Genomic DNA, 17,223 nt, shown 5'->3' with positions numbered 1-17,223 from the left:
TTCTATGTCAGGGCCTGTGTGGATTCTAAAACAAAAATGAATGGGAACTGGTCCCTTCCCTCATGGTCTGATGGGAGACATAACCTGGCAGCCCACAGCAGGCCAGTCTGAGTACCAGCCACGATAAAGGCAGGCTGGGAGCTACAGCACCCTGGAGACGCATCCTGACCCAGAGAAAGCTGGTCTTTAGAAGCGGAGTCTAGGAGGATAAGTAGGGATTAACCAAGGTGCCTGAGGTTTAGAAGAGCCAGGGCCTTTTCAATAAAAGAAAGAGAGCAGACAAAGGCCTAGGGGTTAGAGGTGGGGTGAGTATAGACCAGTCAGGAATTACATGAAGCCAAGTGTGACTGGAGTCTGAGGGGGGAGGAGAAATCTTGCTCAGAAATCAACGTGTCGTGGTTAAGAGTAGAATCAGGAAACCTGAGTTTGAACGCTGGCTCTGCCACTTACTGCCTGTGATCTCAGGGAAAGTCTTAACCTCTTTGCTCTTTATTTTCCTGTCTGGAAAATGGGAGAATACTAGTACCTACCCTGGAGGTTTGCTGTGCAGAGTAAATAAGATGATACACGTGAAGATGGTAATGTGATGCCTGCAGTTAGCTGTTACCAGCACCGCTGGCAGCTCCCTTGTGGGGCGCTTACAGCCTCCAGCGTGCTTGGGAAGCCCTGCGCATGTAGTCACCCTGTTAATCCTCACACTGGTACATGGGAGGAAACCCAGGCACAGAGAAGTGAAGATGCTCACTCATGATTATGGACCCAGTGAGCAGAAGAGCACTTGAACACCTCACTCTGCCTCTGGGCCCTAGGTGTATCTTACTCAGGAGAGGAGCTGTCCTCAGGGCCCAAGGCGTGGATGGGCCCCAGGCTGCCATCTGCATAGCCCTGCTGGCCTTGTGGGAGGCTTGCGGACTTTCCCAACACCAGTGCCAGAATTTGGGGCCTGTTTCTTGCCTCTATAATTTCTATCCACTGTTTGCTCTGTGAAGGCAAAGTAACTAGGTTTGCACAGCCCATTATTTAATGGAAAATTAAACAGGCCCATTTCATCCCAGTGACGTTTAATCTGCAGCCTTGATGTTGACAGATTTATCTGCCCAAAATGCATAAGATAATTGGAATGCCAGAATCATAAATGACAGATTAAATCTCATTCCCTTTTGTATTCTTGGAGTGCTCCAGCTGAAGTGCCGTATTTGCGTAATAAGGTTGGAAAAAACAAATGGTGTCTTTTCTCAGTGGTGCGTTTTGTGTTTGCAGATAAACAGAAGGAGAATGAAAAATTACGAGCATCCCTCTCCAGGAAGACTGTGAACCTTGAGCAGCTCCAGCGAGAGTTTGCCTGTGTGAAGGGAGAGAACGAACGGCTGCAGCAGGAGGCGGGCCAGAGGGAGCGGCACAACCAGCAGCTGCTCCAGGAGCTCTGTGCCAGCCGCAGCGAGCTTAGCAGGTAGTGGTCCAGGCACCCCTGGCCTGGTGGCTGTGTAGGCATCCCAGGGCTGGGCTATGGCCATAGAACAGGGCACGCCAGCCCCTACCTTAGTGCACAGGGACAGACAGGCAGACAGTAAGCACCCGAACACATCACGTGGGAATAAAATATATGACGAGAGGTCATCGCAGTAAGGAGGGTAGGGCCTCGGGCAGATTGTGGGTTTTTATCCAGGGCGGGTCAGTGAAGGCCTCTGCAAAGGTGCCATTTGAGTAGTGTGGGCGTGAGCTGTGTGGACATCTGGCAGAAGATCATTCTTGGAGGAGAGGGTATGGGTCCTGAGGTGGGGTGTCCTTTGCCGCTGCTGGTCAGAGCAGGGAGCCCAGTGCAGATGGAGGAGAGAGGCCATGGTAGGGGATGAGGGCAGAGAGGTGGCTAGATGCCAGATTTCATCGGACCTTGTTGCGTGGTCAGGACTTTCACTCTGAGTGACGTAGGAAGGTTGGGGAAGATTCTGAGTAGAGGTGGGGCATGAGTCTGACATAGACTTTAAGGGGATTGTACCAGCTGCTCTTTGCAGTTTCCCCTTCGACTCTGTCTTGTCCCCATGTTTCCAGTCTTTCCTGTCGGCACTTGTGAGTGTCCTGCTCTTTCAGAGTGACCGACATCACCCTCAGTCACCTGGGATGGCGCGTTATCTTTGCCATCGCACAGTCTTGGTTCCTCTCCTGGGCTGTGTACCCTGGGTAAGGCATAAGCTTTGAAACTTCACTTCCTCATGTCTGAGTGGAGGGTTAAATAGCACCTTCCCCTCCGGGTGTCTGTGAAGATTACATGAGACAATGTATGTAAAGGGCTGGGCTCAGAAACGCACTCAGGAAATGGCGGCCGTGACTGGAATTCTTAACCATGCTTCTCACTCTGGTCCGTACCTTTCTAGCTCAGGGTGGAATTGGCTGGCCTGTGGGGTTTGACTAAGTCACTCTAAGTTAGAATTAACCTCTCATCCCCATGGTGCTGGGGCCTTCGCAGGGTGCAGGAGGAGTTGAAACGGAGGCAGCAGCTGCTCTCACAGAACAACAAGCTGCTGCAGTCCCTGCGTGTGGAGCTGAAGGTGTATGAGAAACTGGATGCGGCAGAACACAGGATTCCCAGAGGTACTGGGCGCTCTGGTCCAAGGCCTCTCTCAGCCTGTGCTCTGCATCTTGGGCTGTCAGCTTAGCCAAATGGGGTTCAGCACTCTTTCCTGAAATGCTGTCATTACACCCCATGCTCACCTGGGTGGAGTAGGTGTATTTCGAAGCAAGCTTTCTGGCCTTCTCTTCTGAAGAAGCCACAGGAAACATGGAAGGCCATAGGCTCAGGAGTCAGGCCAGCTGAGGTCTGGATTTTCACTGCCCTGCTTCTGGCTCTGGCTTTTGGCAGGTTATCTCATCCCTTTGGGTCTGTTTCTTCTTCTATAAAACATGCTCACTGATATCTATTCTGTAGAGTTGTGAAAATTAATGAGGTCATTTATTAAATGCATCCTAGCACAGTACCTGGCACATAGTAGGCACTCAAGATATGACTTATATTATAATTTTCTTGCTAGTATGTATTTCTTTTTGCCCATTTATTCAGCAACTATATATGGAGCACCCATTCCACACTGGACATTGCTCCAGAGGTAGTCATTCGCCCTGGTCCTCTCTGTATCCTGAGAGAGCTGCCAGATCAGAATGACTCAACTGTAAACTCAGATGTTTTAGAATCAATTTTGAGGTGTGGTGGTTTTTTTTTAAACTAATTTTCCAGATGGTTTCTCCCTATTGAAAATTTATCTAGAAAAGGGTCACCTCACAGCTTTTATTTTCTCTTCAAGGTGCTTTTCTTATTCTTGCTGTTTGCTTTTTTAATATACTGTGGCTCTTAAAATCAGCCCCTTTCATTCTGTAATTCCACCCAAATAGATTTTATTACTACTAGACATAATTTCGGGGTTTGGTATGCAATTTGCTAGGCTTTTATGGCCAGAAGTGAAAATTAATTTCCAGCTCTTATTTAGCCTGTGGAATAGCAGCAATTAGGCCCGCCAATATTTTTGTTTTTAAAGTCAAGTTGTTATTTTAAATTGTACCTAGTTCTTAGGAAGGGGAGGGTGATGATGGTGGTGGTGGGTTTAAAACTGCCAAACTCCTTTGATGGTTGCCCCTTTGGTGGAAGAAGATGTCAAGGCTTCCTTTGCACATGTTTGCAGAGTCCAGAGAAGAGGTGTTAGGAGAAGGCTGGAAGGGGCAGGACCCGCTCAGTGACCTGCATGACCTCCTGACCGAGATCCAGGCTCTGCGGGCACAGCTGGAAAGGAGCATCGATACCAACAGCACACTGCAGGGCAGGCTCGAGGAGCAGCTGGTGCAGGGTGGGAGGAAGGCTCAGGAAGCAGTGATTGCTTCGGCTTTCCAAACCCTACCCATGCCTGAGCTGCCCCTTCTGCTAGACAAACACGGTACTGCTCCTGCCTCTCCTCACTGTTAGAGAAGGCAGCCCTGTGTGCCCGTGCGGGACACGTGAGCTCCGAGTGCTGCCCTTGCTCACGGAGATGTCTTTCCATTGACAGCAGACATGCTGTACCCTGGGAGCCAGGAGACCTGACCACTAATTAGCTGTCACCTTTGGCAAAATGGTGTAATCTCTGTCTGGGGCCTCCTGGTTCTCAGGGAAGTGGAGTTTGGATTTCCAGCTGCCCTCATTGCCTCCGGTTTTACTCCCTTCCATCCATTTAGCCCTGCCCACATCCCTCCACTGCTGAAAATCCTTTTTAGTCCCTCTTACTGCCTTTAAAAGAGAATTTAAACCTCTTATCTTGGCTCTCAATGTTTTTCAGGATCTGAAAAGCATCCTGTTAGGTTTGAAAACTGGTTCTGTTTTGCATTTGCTTGTGTCGCAGATCATCTTGTATAGCATCTAATTGATTTCACTTCCTTATGTTGTTTCAAATGCATCACCTAAATCCTTCTTCAGGTCACTCTTCTCTCTTGCTTGAGTTACTGCAGCAGCCTCCAGACTCACTCCTCTAGCCCGAAATGCAGATCTCAGCTGGACACTGCCTTGCCTCACTCCCTTGAGCGGTCCCACAGTCCTCACAGTTCTGGCCTGCACCCTGGGCTCAGCCATTTGAACTGCTGCATTCTCCCTGGGTGTGTCGTGACAGCTCACTCTTTCCTGCCTTTGCATCTGCTTGTTCCTCTGCCTGCATTTCTTTCTCCCCTCAGGGTTAGCACCCCTCCCCTGAGCTCCCACAGCCCCCGGGCTACCCTCCCTCAGCCCTGACCACCCCAAAGGGAAACTGCCTGTTTACTTGTCTAGACAAGAGGGTCCTTCCAGGGAGGGGACTGAGCCTGCTCACTCTGTTTTAAAAATTATTTTTACTCTTTAATCCTCATTTGAGGATATGTTTGATTTTTTTATTTGACTTTGGGGGGTTGGGGAGAGAAACATTGATGTGAGAGAAACTTCCATTGGTTGCCCCTCATATGTGTCCTGACTGGGAATCGAACCCAAAACCTTTTGGTGTACAGGATGATGCTCCAACCAACTGAGCCACCTGGCCAGGGCGGGCCTGCTCACTCTCAGCCCACGTCCTGCACAGGGCCCGGCAGGAGAGATGCCCAGTGCTGGTGTGAACGAATGCTTGTGTGTCAGACACTACTGTGTTCTCCTTGTTCTCTCTGTGAAACAAAAACTTTTAACAGCTCATTTTCCTTCTCTTACTTTGTAGATGGTGATAGATGTCCTGTGGCAATTGATAATTCCGATGATCTGTTTGACTCCACCCTGGCTGTGTCCCCGAGATCAGGTACAAAGCCGACATCTGGGTTGACTATAGCAGGGTCAGGTTTGCCGGTAGGACTTTTTAAATTGAAGACACGGAGGTCCCTGATCTCAGCTTAAGAGGGTATTTGGCAGGATTTGGGGTTTCATGTTCTCAGCATCTCTAGCTGGTGATCTCCTTCTCCAAGCCAGTTAATTTGTTCCTAGGTATTACCAACCTCAGTGACATCATTGGGTCTCTGTTGATTAAAGTGTGACACTTTTGCGTGGCTTTCAAGGCTCTCCAGCATCCAGCCTCAGTGGGGCCTCTCCGGTCTTATCCCTCTACCCTCATGTCCTCATACAGATGGGTCACATTTCTACAGACTCACTCCCACTTTCCTCTTTTTCCAGACCAGGGAAATCCTGCTACTTCCTCACACTCATCATGAATGCAGGCTCCACTTGCGGCCCCATTTAGAATTATTTGCCCAGACTTCTGTTGATCCAAAAGTAAAGAGCAACAGGCTTTTACTTAGTGTGATTCTTGCTACCTGTTCAACCCAGCTCAACTGTTGCTTCTTCTAGGAAGCCTTCCTAGTTGTCCCTCCCTGCACAGAGAACTGATTAATTTTAACTCTGAGCCCTGGCTCTTCATTGTTGTGCTGTTACACCTCCTACATGGTGCCTGTGTTCTGATTGGACCATGGGCTCCTGGAGTGCAGGCACTGGCTTGACTCATCTGTGTGAATCGGGGGTCTCCTGATAAGTGTTGGTTGAATTGAATTGAGCTTCTCCCACAGGATGAATAAGCCCAGTGTGGGGTAATATACAGACTGCGGGCTGCTCTTTGCCCTCCTAGCTGGCTGCAACATGATTGAACACAGCTCATCGAACACAGGGTGCTGCCCCCAATAGATCTGATATCTTCCCTCTCATTCCGTAGCATCAGATGCTCCTCCACTCTCTAGAAATGACATGGACTCCCTCTCCTGTGACAGTGGCAGCTCAGCCACCAGCACCCCATGCATGTCTCGCCTGGTCCCTGGCCATCACCTGTGGGCCAGCAAGCATGGCTGTCACATCCTGGGCCTGATTGAGGACTACGATGCCCTGTGTAAGCAGATTGGTCAGGGCCAGAAGCTCCTTGCCGAGATGGACATTCAGATCCAAGAGGCTCCCAGCCCTTCAAGCCGAGAGCTGGGAACAAAGGTAACCTGACTGACAGAGCTGGAAGGAGACAGATGCTCGGGGAGGGGAGGCGGGGCAGGAATGGACATGTTAACTGAGGGCACTAGGAGGCAAGGGGCACAAGTGTCCTCAGTGAGGCCCTGGGACAAGGAACCTGGAAATGCAGCCCACGAGAGCTGAGAAGTCTGGTCTAGTTGGAGACTTCTGTTCTTTTCTGTGGGAGGACTCTTGTCGAGTTTGGTGCCCTACATTACTGCCATCACTCACTGGGATCTGTCCTGTGACTGCCTCTGTCTGTCCATCCATCCATCTTTCTGTCCTTCCGTCCTCTGTGTGTCCATCTGGTCACCTACCCAGACCTCTGTGCTCAGTCTCAAGCTGCTGTGGTGAACAAGGCAGCTGCAGGTCCTGGTCCTTCAGGGCTCGTGAGAACCTCTTGATACATCACTTTCCAGAAATATTGTTAATTGCATTACATTTTTGTCTTCACTGAGGATTTTTATTTGTGTTATTTGTGTTTTTTCTTGCCAGTTTGATAGCTAAAAGGGGTATGTTGTTTTATTTTGTATTTATTTGATTGTGAAGACAATGCTCTTTCAATTTCTTTTCTTTCTAAAATTTATTTTGTGTTTTCCCCTATGTGATTTATGTTCTTTGCTTTCTCATGCCTTGACATCCCTCAATTTGAGTTTACTTCTGCCAGCAGAGAGGGTGAAAGAGACTTTACAAGGCCCCGCTGTGTATTGGCAGCAAGCAGAGCCGTTTAGCGGGGTGGCTGAGACAGAAGCGTTCATGTTACATTACTTGCTGTTGGCATCGTTTGCCTTCCCGAGAGGCAGTGAGAGTGGTCCTACCATGCAGCCTCTTCTTGGCATAGTAAATATAGTTAATGCAGGTGGTTATTAATCATGGTTATTGATTGGGCTAAAATCACTGCCGAAATTCTCTCATAATCTATAATTCACCGGTCTTTAAGAACAATAAATTGGTGTTGCCTGGCACTAGGCTCTTGCTCAGCATGTGAGCCCTGCGGTCTGGAGGCTTGTGCCACCCATTAAAGCTGGCTTGTCCATAATCTTTTTCAAGACTGCACGTAACAACTTCTCATCCCCCTGTGCAGGGTCTCTACCCGGCGCCCCTGAGCAGGTTTGTCACCAGTGTAGGCAGAGCCAAGCTGATCCTAGAAGAGGCTGCGAGGTTACTGACACTTCTCTGGAGGGTCTCCCTCCCCATGGATGGCCGGTACACAGTCCACTGTGAACAGGTGGGTGGTGATATGTGAATGCAGAGGCTCATGTGTCTCGGTCTCCTTTAAGTCCAGCCAGCACCTGGCTCTCGGCATTGGCGCTCGGTTTAGGGACTGGGTCAGAGGGTGTGGAAGGTGTCATATTTGTTGAGCGGCATGTCAGCGCTGAGTTGGCTGCTCCCTGTGTGTTCCTTAACCCCTGGCACTTCTGCTGCCCTAACCCGGCCCTGTCCCCATTCCCAGGACATCTTTGTTGAGGGAGATCCTGTTTTCCTCCTACACATGAGGAAACTGAGGCTTGGGGAGTGAGGCGCATGCTGAAGGTTAAAGAGCTGGTTTGAAAGCACAAGTCTCTGAATCCAGCGCCTCTGAGCAAAGGATAAACTTTTGTTTTATGGGCTTTAGGTCCCAGCTTGTCCCTGTGGACCAGCTCATTCTCTTCTTCAAAGTCTCTTTCAGTTCAGATGCCTTCCTCTGGACTGTCTGATGCCTCTTGTTAGCTTTCAGCATCACATTCAGTGGGCCTTGTTCAGATCTGTTTCAACTATTTAGGAACTACATTTTTTAAATCAGTGAAAATCATTTACTATGAAACCATTGAAAGCTCAACTTTATAGTAACTTGAACGTGACCGAATTGAGCACAGTTGCTCCTGTGACCGCCCTCATCCCATGTCTCATGGCACTGAGGAGTCAGGCATAGAGGAAGTGATCCCAGGTTTTGTCTGTGGGAAACGTATTGCGACAGGGTGAGTGCCCACTCAGGTTAAGGAGGCATTAGAACCCTTTGCTTAGGAGCCTGATATATATTTCCCCTTTCATTTACCTAACCTATAAATTCTTGCCACAGGCAGAAGGGAAGTTTGCATTCTATGTCAGTACTCATCTAATAACCCCTGTTGATAGCTCTCAGATCTGTCAGCCATGGCAGAGAAGGAGCAGTTAAGTGGCTCTCTGCTTGCTGGGGTCTAGGGAACCTGTCCTAAGATTTCCCGCTTGTGACCCTGGGGAGGAAGTTTGGGTGCACTGAGCGTGGGAAGTACGGAACCGATCCGGTAGCAGGAAAATCATGCTTTGCCCACTTGTAGCTGGTGGGGCCTGGAGTAGAAGGTGGAATTTTGGAGGGAAGGGGGCCCATTGCATTCCAGGCCCACATTGGCTTTTCCTTTTCTTCTAACCCACCGAGCTCTTTCCAAAATCTGAGACTTAGATGACACAGATGCTCTGACTGCCTGACCCTGTCTCCCTCCCAGCTGCTGGCTCCTCACATTTCACATCTCAGCTTAAATGTTACTTCAGGGTCAGAAAGGGCTCCCTCTTCATTCCATCATAGCTTTTGTTTAATCATAACCCTCATTACAAATTATAATTACGTGTGTGTTTATTTATGTAATTATAAACATGAGGGGCCAAGGCTAATTTGTTCATATTTTTAAATGAATCAATGAGTAATTTCCTCTCATACTCTCAAACTAGTATTTGTCCGTGTGAATTTTAGAGCACAACGTGTCTGAACTAAACAATTTACTCTCAGTGCAATGTTTTTGTCCTCAGTGCATAGTAATGTCTGTTAAATAGACAGAGTACAGTTCTTATTGCATGTGTGTGTGTGTGAATATAAATTATACTCACATTGATCTTCCCCACCAGCAAACCAGTCCAGGGACTGGTAGTGCTTGTGATGATTCGCCCCGTCTTTCCGAGGCTTTTTTGGGGAATTAATGATGCTCACTTTAGCATCATAGAATTGTAGAGCCACAAAAAGGACCTTAGAGATCCTTCAATATGGTTGCTGGTATACACAGACCCCCCGCATGGTGTTAAATTGCCTTCAGCCACTTTTCTGCCCCTGCCTATGTTTCATACAGTGCCTTTTTCTTGGCATGAAATGTGTGTAAATCAGATTTCCCAGTTTTCACCAGCAACCCCAGTGGCTTTTTATTACCTAGTGTTTGCTTTGAGTGTCATTAATTTGCCTTTTGCATTTAATACACCATTCCCTGCAGTCCCAGGACTACTTTGGAAAATGTGATCATATATCTCAGTTTAAGAAAGTTGGGAGGGCTACAAATACATACACATTTATTTTAAAAAAATTCTAAATGGAAGGATAAATAATAAAAAGACAGGATACTTGCAGGGGTAGGAAGGGGATGGAAGGGCAGGGTGAAGGTCGCTTTCTCTGAATAGACCTTGTTTTGTAAATTTGACTTTGAAACTGTAAAAATGCTTTGCATAATTATAAATCAAAATAAGAAAAAAGCAATTTTTAAAAATTCATAGCAAGATGAAACAGACAAACCTTAGTGTATATAGTGTTGCAGGCATAACCGCACAGAGGAAACACTTCTATCACTGAAACAGTAGTTTGGCTGTATGTTATCCCTCCTGGAAATACGTGGAGGCCAAAAAGAACTGCAAGAGATTTTAAACCGTTTTCATTGGTTAAATTGTTAGTGATAGTATTGGTAGTGATATTATAAAACTATTATATTTATGTTATAGGACAAAACAAATAACTGTGAGTTTTTTTACTGTCAGGGAAAAGATTAAATAAATTAAAAATTGAAGGAGTAAAACCCTGTAATCCTTAATTTGAATTGGAAACATCAGTATGAACTCATGATGTGTTTACTATTTAAAAAACTTACTAGTTAAAAGGCTTAAACTCCCTACTTAAAAGGCTTTAAAAATGTCCAAACCAGAACCAGTGAGCACCTCTAGTGCCAACTTGTGGTTTCTAAATACCTTTTCCCACTAAAAGGAACCAAGGGTCCTTGGAGAAATGGCTTGATTCTAGGTCTGGGGCAGGAAATGTACAATATGAGCTCAGAACATCTTTTCAGCCTAGGAAGAAAGAGGGAAAAGGGGGATGGAACTTGTAGATTTGCAGTAGTTCTCAACTTATGGTCCCTCGACCAGCAGCATCAGCACATCTGGAAACTAGTTGGAAAGGCAAATTTCGGGGCCTCATCCCAGACCCACTGAATCAGAAAGTCTGGGAGTGGGGCCCAGCGTTTTTACAAGTCCTGTCTGTTGCTCTGAGAACCACTGGATTAAAAGAAATTTAAGAGACACATCAAATCAAATGCAAAACTTGGTGCTTATTTGTATTTCAATTTAATTAGAATCAAACCAATTGTTCAGAAAATAAAATTGTGATACAATCAGAGAAATGTCTCTACTGACATATTTGGTGATAGAGTCGATTATTGTCATTGTTTTAGATGTGGTAATTATATTGTGTTTTTTAAAAGAATCTTTTTCTTCTAGAGCTATATACTAAAATACTTTATGGATGAAATATGATTGGCTTCTAGGATTGATTTTAAAAGTAATTTTACGGTGAGGATGCGCAGGGATATTGATGAAGCAATTTTGGCCACAATTTGATAATTGCTGAAGCTGGATGGGTACCTTGGTGGTTCATTGTCCTATTCTTCCAACTTTTGTCAATGTTTGATAATTTTCATTGTAAAAAGAAAACAAACAGGACAACAACAGAAACCCTCCCAGCTCCAGCTGTCATGCAGATGCTCCTCATGAATAAGTCTGAGGCCTCCTGGGGAGGGGTGTGGTGTTCAGCTCCCAGGTCGGCCCCTGGCCTTGAGGAAGAGTTGCTCTGTTGACTCCTCCTGGGTGTTAGGCTCTCTGCTCTATACTCAGCATCTCACTTTCCCCCTTACAGTCGCCTTCAGAGGGTTAAGGATTATTATCCCCTCTTCTGGAAGTAAGGACTGACTCCTTTACTCCATCATAACAGCTGGAGGTTACTGGGAGGGTCTTTGGATAAAATATGTACAGAATGTTTTGAGAATGCAGGTGAAATTAACCCCCCAGTTGACTGATGGTCTCACAGCACCTACTCTGTGCCAGGCACTGGTGGTCAGAGGAAGAATTGTTCTTCCCTCAGGGAGCTGGTAGTCCAGGAGGGAAGCAAATAAGTAAATGACCAGTTACCGTCCAGCGTGATATGGGCCATGAAGGGGAAGCCCCACAGTGGGCACCCAAAGAAGCAGAAACCAACCGAGACTCCTGGGGGGAAGGTCTCAGGCAAAGCTTCCTGGAGGAGGTGATGCCTGAGTTGACTTGAGGAAGAGGAAGAGAGGCTAGCCAGGCAGGGTGAAGTAATTGCTCTCCCTGTCTTCAGGCATCACCTCATTTGAGTCTCACTCTTACTGCACTGTGATAGATGGGTCAGGGACCATCTCTATTTTCCAGACGTGGAAGGAACTGAGGCTCTGAATATAGGCAGAGTGGCTGTCCCAGAATGTGTGGCCCTTGAATCTCTGTGGGCTCTTAGCATGAGGAAGAGAATCAAGAAAACCTAATGTTTAAATTAGAATGTTTTGGAAAAACAGTTGAAGTCCTTGGAGCTGACACAATTGTTTAATCTTAAAAGTAGGTTAAAGCAGGGAATCAAAAAATGGTACATACCTTAAACATTGTAGTTTAACTTAAAACAGTTAAATGTACGTTCATTTGCCATTCTTTTGATGTAGGCCTGAGCCTTTCCTTTAATGTGGGTCTGCTCTTCGGAGTTCTACACTTTCTTCCTTTCATAAATTACATTCATAATGTATATCTGTTGCTTCCAATTTCTGTTTAAGATGAAGAAAAAACTTAGACACGTGCAAAGCAATTTGAATATAGAATTCCTCTAGATCGTGTTCCTCCCACAACTTTAATAGTTGATTCACCCACACCTAATTTGCCAGAAATGTGTTTTTTAGTGACTTGCCTTTATCAGGTCTTTCCTGAAGCATATGTTAGTTTTCATACAATCAGATCTCTCTTTTCATGCACATATTTCACAGGTTTGCTTAATACTTAAATCACATACAGCAAGTTCTCGCTTAATGTCCTCAATAGGTTCTGTGACTTTTAAGTGAAATGATATATTAGGAAACCCATTTTACCACAAACTAATTGATATAAACAAGAGTTAAGTGCCTTCGGCATCTCATCAATGTTATAACGAGATGATGTTGAATGAAACAACTTTATTCGAGGACCTGCTGTAACTGATTACAAGTAAAACTGCCATAAGTAAGTTTGGGAGTGACTAAAGTCACTTTTTGTAAGCTCACAGCCCAGCGTTTCCCCTCTTGGGAGCAGAGGTGTTTTGAGGTAGAGGAGTCTGTGCCAGGGAACCTTACAGTTGGGTGTTTTAGGAGAAAGGGAGGGTCCTAACCCTGTGCATGAGTCAGGTGGAGACCAGTTAGGAGGGCCTGTGTGGTGTGCACATTTCACCTCAGAGGATAGGGACTCTGGTCTCGCAGCCCATCCGTGCTCTCCTCACCTCTGAAAAATCAAGATAGGTTCACCTAACGGATCATACTCTCCTAATAGTACTTTTATATCTCTCTTTAAGATTTAAGCATTAAATTAAAAAAAATCAGCACTGTAGTTCTTACTTAAAAGGTCAGTCAATTCTGATAAATTTTTAAAGATGAAACAAAACATTCCAAATCACATTTCTTGGGGATAATCGCTATTAGCATTTTGATGACATTTCTATGTCACCAGTTTTTTGTAGACATCTTGATATACCCATCTGTGAATATAGATGTATGTATTCAGTTTTATGAGACGGGAATGCCTAATATGCAATAGCTGTTCTGGGCTCTTCATCACTAATTACTGTCATCTTTCAATGTCAATAAGTAGAGTTCTACAACATCATTTTTAATAGCTGCAGAATTATTCCACTGTGTGTGAGTACCGTAATTTATTGTCTAGACTGCTACTGAAACAAATCAGGTTGTTTATTTTTCCTGCTATGAACAATGCTGAGGTGAACATCCTTGAACACAGGCATCTTCTTGTGCTTATATTAGTCCTTAGGGGTGAATGCCAGAGGGTGGAAATCCCAGGTCAAAGGGTTAAGCGCATTTATAATTTGGTAAGTCTTGCCAGGCCTTTTGTTCCACCTGGGCCACCAGCACCTGAGAGTGCTTTCCCCACACCGCACCATCATCAGATTTGGCCTGTATTTGCCAATTTGACCAGCAGAAAATGGCTTCTATTTTTTATTCGACTATCTTTGTTAGTAAGGTGGAGCATCTTTGTATATGGTTTTGTAATTCTGCCTGTGTAACGTGATGTTGTATATCCTTTGTTTGTTTTTCTGATTCCCCTTCTCTTTAGACTGGAAAAATGAAGGCAGAGATCACCAAACTACATAAAAAATTATTTGAACAAGAAAAGAAGTTGCAACACACCATGAAGCTTTTGCAGATGAGCAAGCACCAGGAAAAAGTCATCTTTGATCAGTGTAAGTGAGTGGTCGGGGGTGGCCACTATGTCTGACCACTTCTGCCTCTGGGGACCAAACAGCCAGCCCTGGACCACCCACTTTGGAGCCCATGCCTCCTATTTGTGGGTTTCCTTTCATATTTAACCCTTCCTGACCACACAAACGAATTTACCTAACAGACTTTTGCATAGGGGGCCACTCTGTGCCAGGGACTCTCATCTCACTGGGAGACAGTGCGTGGCATGGGTGGTGATAGGAACACATGTAGGGTCTTAGGGAGCATGAAGGTGGGAGTGGGGCAGGTGTCACTGTGTCCCTAGTACTGAGTCTGCAAGGAAGAGTAGGCATTGGCCAGGTGGGAACAACAGTGTAGACAAAGGCAGAGAGGAAAGAAATGAGGTTTTGTATGGGAGAAACCAACAGGACTTCATATTGCTGGATTAAGAGCTGCAAGTGGCCGGTTGAGGCAGGAGGGGCCAGGGACCAGGACTGCATTTAGAAAGGCTTTAGGTGGCAGGCTCAGGTATTTTGCACTCAGAGCAGAGCATTGACCTGTTACATCTGCATGCAGGAGGAGCCCATTCATTGGCCAGGTGGGCGAGAAGCGTGCTCGGATGGGCAGTGGGCATGGAGAGGAGAGGATGGGTTTGAGAAACACTTTCGAGACAGATACAAGACTCAGGGTCAGAGAGGTGAAACAACCTCATGAGTCAGCCCCAGCCCTGACCCAGGAGCTTCAGAGATTGTTGGGAGCAGCCGTGTCTCCCCACTTTGGACCCTCAACATTCCTTTACGTTGCATGTTTAGAGGAGCAGGCAGCTACTGAGTTTCTTTCAGTGCCTCATGCTACCTGCCTCTCACCACCCTGTGTTAGCAGAACTGCTGACCGTAGTGCTTTCCTATCCTCGCTGCCATGTGTGCTGTCTTATCAAAGTCCAGCATTTCTGGGGCATTTCTGAGAAGCATAGAGCATAGATTATTGTCAAGTAGTTCTCCTTAGCCCCGTGGGAAGCCTTCTGAAAACAGACTGTGAGGCTGGCAGAGTTTGAACTGCAGAAGAGTCTTAGTTGCTAGCAAGCACTGAGTTTCTGCTCCGTGCCCCTGTGCCAGGCGCTGGGACAGTGGTGAGTGAGACAGTTCTTGCCAGATGGAACTTTGCCTTAATGGGGAGACACAAAAATGAGCTGCAGAAATGATGTACCTGCATCCCAGGCATCCTGAGAGGTGCTTCAAGACTCCATCTCCTCCCAGAGTCTGCAGGGGAAAGGAAGGAAAGGGTGTCTCCGTGAGACCCGAGGACCCCGCCATTCCCTTGCCATGTGACCTGGAGTCACCTGCTTCACATTCAGCCTCTGAGAAGGAGTACCTGCTCTCAGGGTTGGGGTCTTCACTGAGGTCACAGTTGTCACCAGCTAGACACCACTGGGGTTGGCATCTTCTTGCCAGCACTCTGCTGATGTGGAAGGAGTCCTGCACTGAGTAACAAACCTGGGTTCGAGTCACTCCTCAGTACTGGGCAAGTCTGTATTTGGGACACACCCTTTATCACTCTGTCCTTGGACTTCTGATGGCAGCGGGATTTCCATGCTCTGGAAAGTGGGCACTCCCTTTCTTCCAGGGGTTCTGATACATCAGCCGTCTGCCCATGCACAGCTTAGTACCAGGTCTGCAGGCCCCTCTAGAGGCATCCTACCCAACTTCTCCTGTCCTGGAAAAGCATGACTTGCTCAGGGAACCATGTTGAGCTTCCCTGCCAGCTAAAGGGCAGTTAAGGAGGAAAATGCCAGAGCTTTTCCTCCCAGGTCGTCAGAGCTGCTCCAAGTGCTGCTGGGTACATATTTGGCTTTACAGAACTGTCCTCAACTCTGGGCTTGGCCTTCACACATGGGTTTGCTTAGGGTGGACACACCTCTTCCAAAAACCAAAGTATGCGGGATGCTGGTCAGGCGCAGGCCCCTCCTCTGCCTTGTCCCCCTCCTGGGCCTGTAGAGGTGAGCTCTGGGCATGCCTGGCATCCAGCTGGCCTTTGGAGCCTTGGTTTTATCTGGAACATGGTGTAGCACCCTCTGCTCCACCTCAGGTATTACTGTGGGGTTGTGACTGAGCATAGTGTCTTGAGGAGGTGTCTCTGGTCCACCTCTCTGATGGATTACTTGGTCCTGGGGTGGCCTTCACATCTCTCTCTGGCCTCATTCGGGGTTCAGGGGGCCCCTCCCTGCACATGGCTCACACACTGACTTCCTGGGCCTCTGTCTAATCTTCCCATTCTCTGTTCTCTCCTCAGTGGTCGTGACCCACAAAGTCCTCCGGAAGGCCCGGGGAAACCTGGAGGTAACGCCCTTTAGCTTCTCTTCCTGAAGGCCATTGGGGCAGGGGGAATGGGTGCAGGGCAGGAAATGGCTTCTTTTGAGAAATGAAGGTGAAACCAGGGTACATGTCCTTCACATACAGTTGTATTTTTCTGCCAGCAGTGCACAAAAACATTCATTTTATCTTGCCAAGGCTTCAGTGGTTCTGATTATTAACTTGTGTGCTGTTTTTACTGATGAGAAATACAGTGCGTAGTGCCTGGTGCATAGTGGGCGTTTGATAAATATTTTTTGAATGAATGAACACAATACAATCTCATTGTCATTTGGTTCTGTAGATATTTACTAACCAAACTGTCTTTGATAGTAGTTTCAGAATAACAGTACCCCCTTTAACTCTGTCAGGGATCTGACCTCAAACACCCTCCATTGGTCCTAAAATTCTCCTGTTTTCCTCTCTTTTCCAGCTGAGGCCTGGGGGTGCCCTCCCAGGAACGTGCAGCCCCAGCAGACCGGGCTCCTGAGAACAGTCAGACAATAAAGCTCGTAGTTCCCACCATCTCCTTGTTACAAGTGTGGTTCCTGTGTACTGAGGAAAAAAGAGCTGTCTGGTCAGAGGAAATCTGTTTTTCTTCTTAATATTTTTTGTCCTAAAGTTGGTTGAAGGGTTGTTGCCAGACAAGGTTTGCATGCTCTGCAATGGGGTGTTTAACAGGCCTCGGCGCCTAGGCCCTGGGCCTGTGCCTCTGGGGCAGCACACGGGGCTGGGTGTGCCTGAGTGCAGTGGTGGGCTCCACGCCCACCAGATTTGCTTAGTGCTCAGCCAGCCCTACAGTTCGAAGGTTCATGTGAAATGATTGATTTCAACTTGGTGATGCAGCGACTTTGTGTGGAGCTCAAAGCCCAGGCCCCCAACACCCAAATGGGACAGGCTGGGGTCTCGGAAGTGGCTCTCAGATGTCGCCGAGCTCTCTGCTGATTCCATTCAGGTGTCC

At 47.0% G+C, this 17,223-nt stretch overlaps 1 protein-coding gene across 6 annotated transcripts in view; it reads left to right on the top strand.

Annotated features, from left to right (window-relative positions):
* The window catches only part of CDK5RAP2 (CDK5 regulatory subunit associated protein 2), a 157,157-nt gene extending 140,370 nt beyond the window's left edge, over positions 1-16,787 (top strand). For 3 of the 6 annotated variants that reach the window (XM_081151274.1, XM_081151271.1, XM_081151273.1), the window contains 9 exons: positions 1,261-1,450; positions 2,465-2,589; positions 3,672-3,920; positions 5,193-5,270; positions 6,171-6,436; positions 7,536-7,679; positions 13,811-13,937; positions 16,204-16,250; positions 16,696-16,787. In XM_081151274.1, coding sequence (XP_081007400.1) covers positions 1,261-1,450; positions 2,465-2,589; positions 3,672-3,920; positions 5,193-5,270; positions 6,171-6,436; positions 7,536-7,679; positions 13,811-13,937; positions 16,204-16,250; positions 16,696-16,752 — 1,283 coding nt within the window. In that variant the 3' untranslated portion in view covers positions 16,753-16,787. The remainder of the gene's footprint in view (positions 1-1,260; positions 1,451-2,464; positions 2,590-3,671; positions 3,921-5,192; positions 5,271-6,170; positions 6,437-7,535; positions 7,680-13,810; positions 13,938-16,203; positions 16,251-16,695) is intronic. The other 3 variants (XM_081151275.1, XM_081151272.1, XM_081151276.1) reach the window with 3 other exon arrangements.
* The last annotated feature ends 436 nt before the right edge of the window (positions 16,788-17,223 follow it).

The sequence above is a fragment of the Miniopterus schreibersii genome (assembly GCF_964146895.1).
Source record: "Miniopterus schreibersii genome assembly, chromosome: 11".
Classification (NCBI taxonomy): Eukaryota; Metazoa; Chordata; class Mammalia; order Chiroptera; family Miniopteridae; genus Miniopterus; species Miniopterus schreibersii.
Note: the sequence above shows the minus strand (reverse complement) of the source record. Positions and strands in the feature narration are given on the sequence as shown.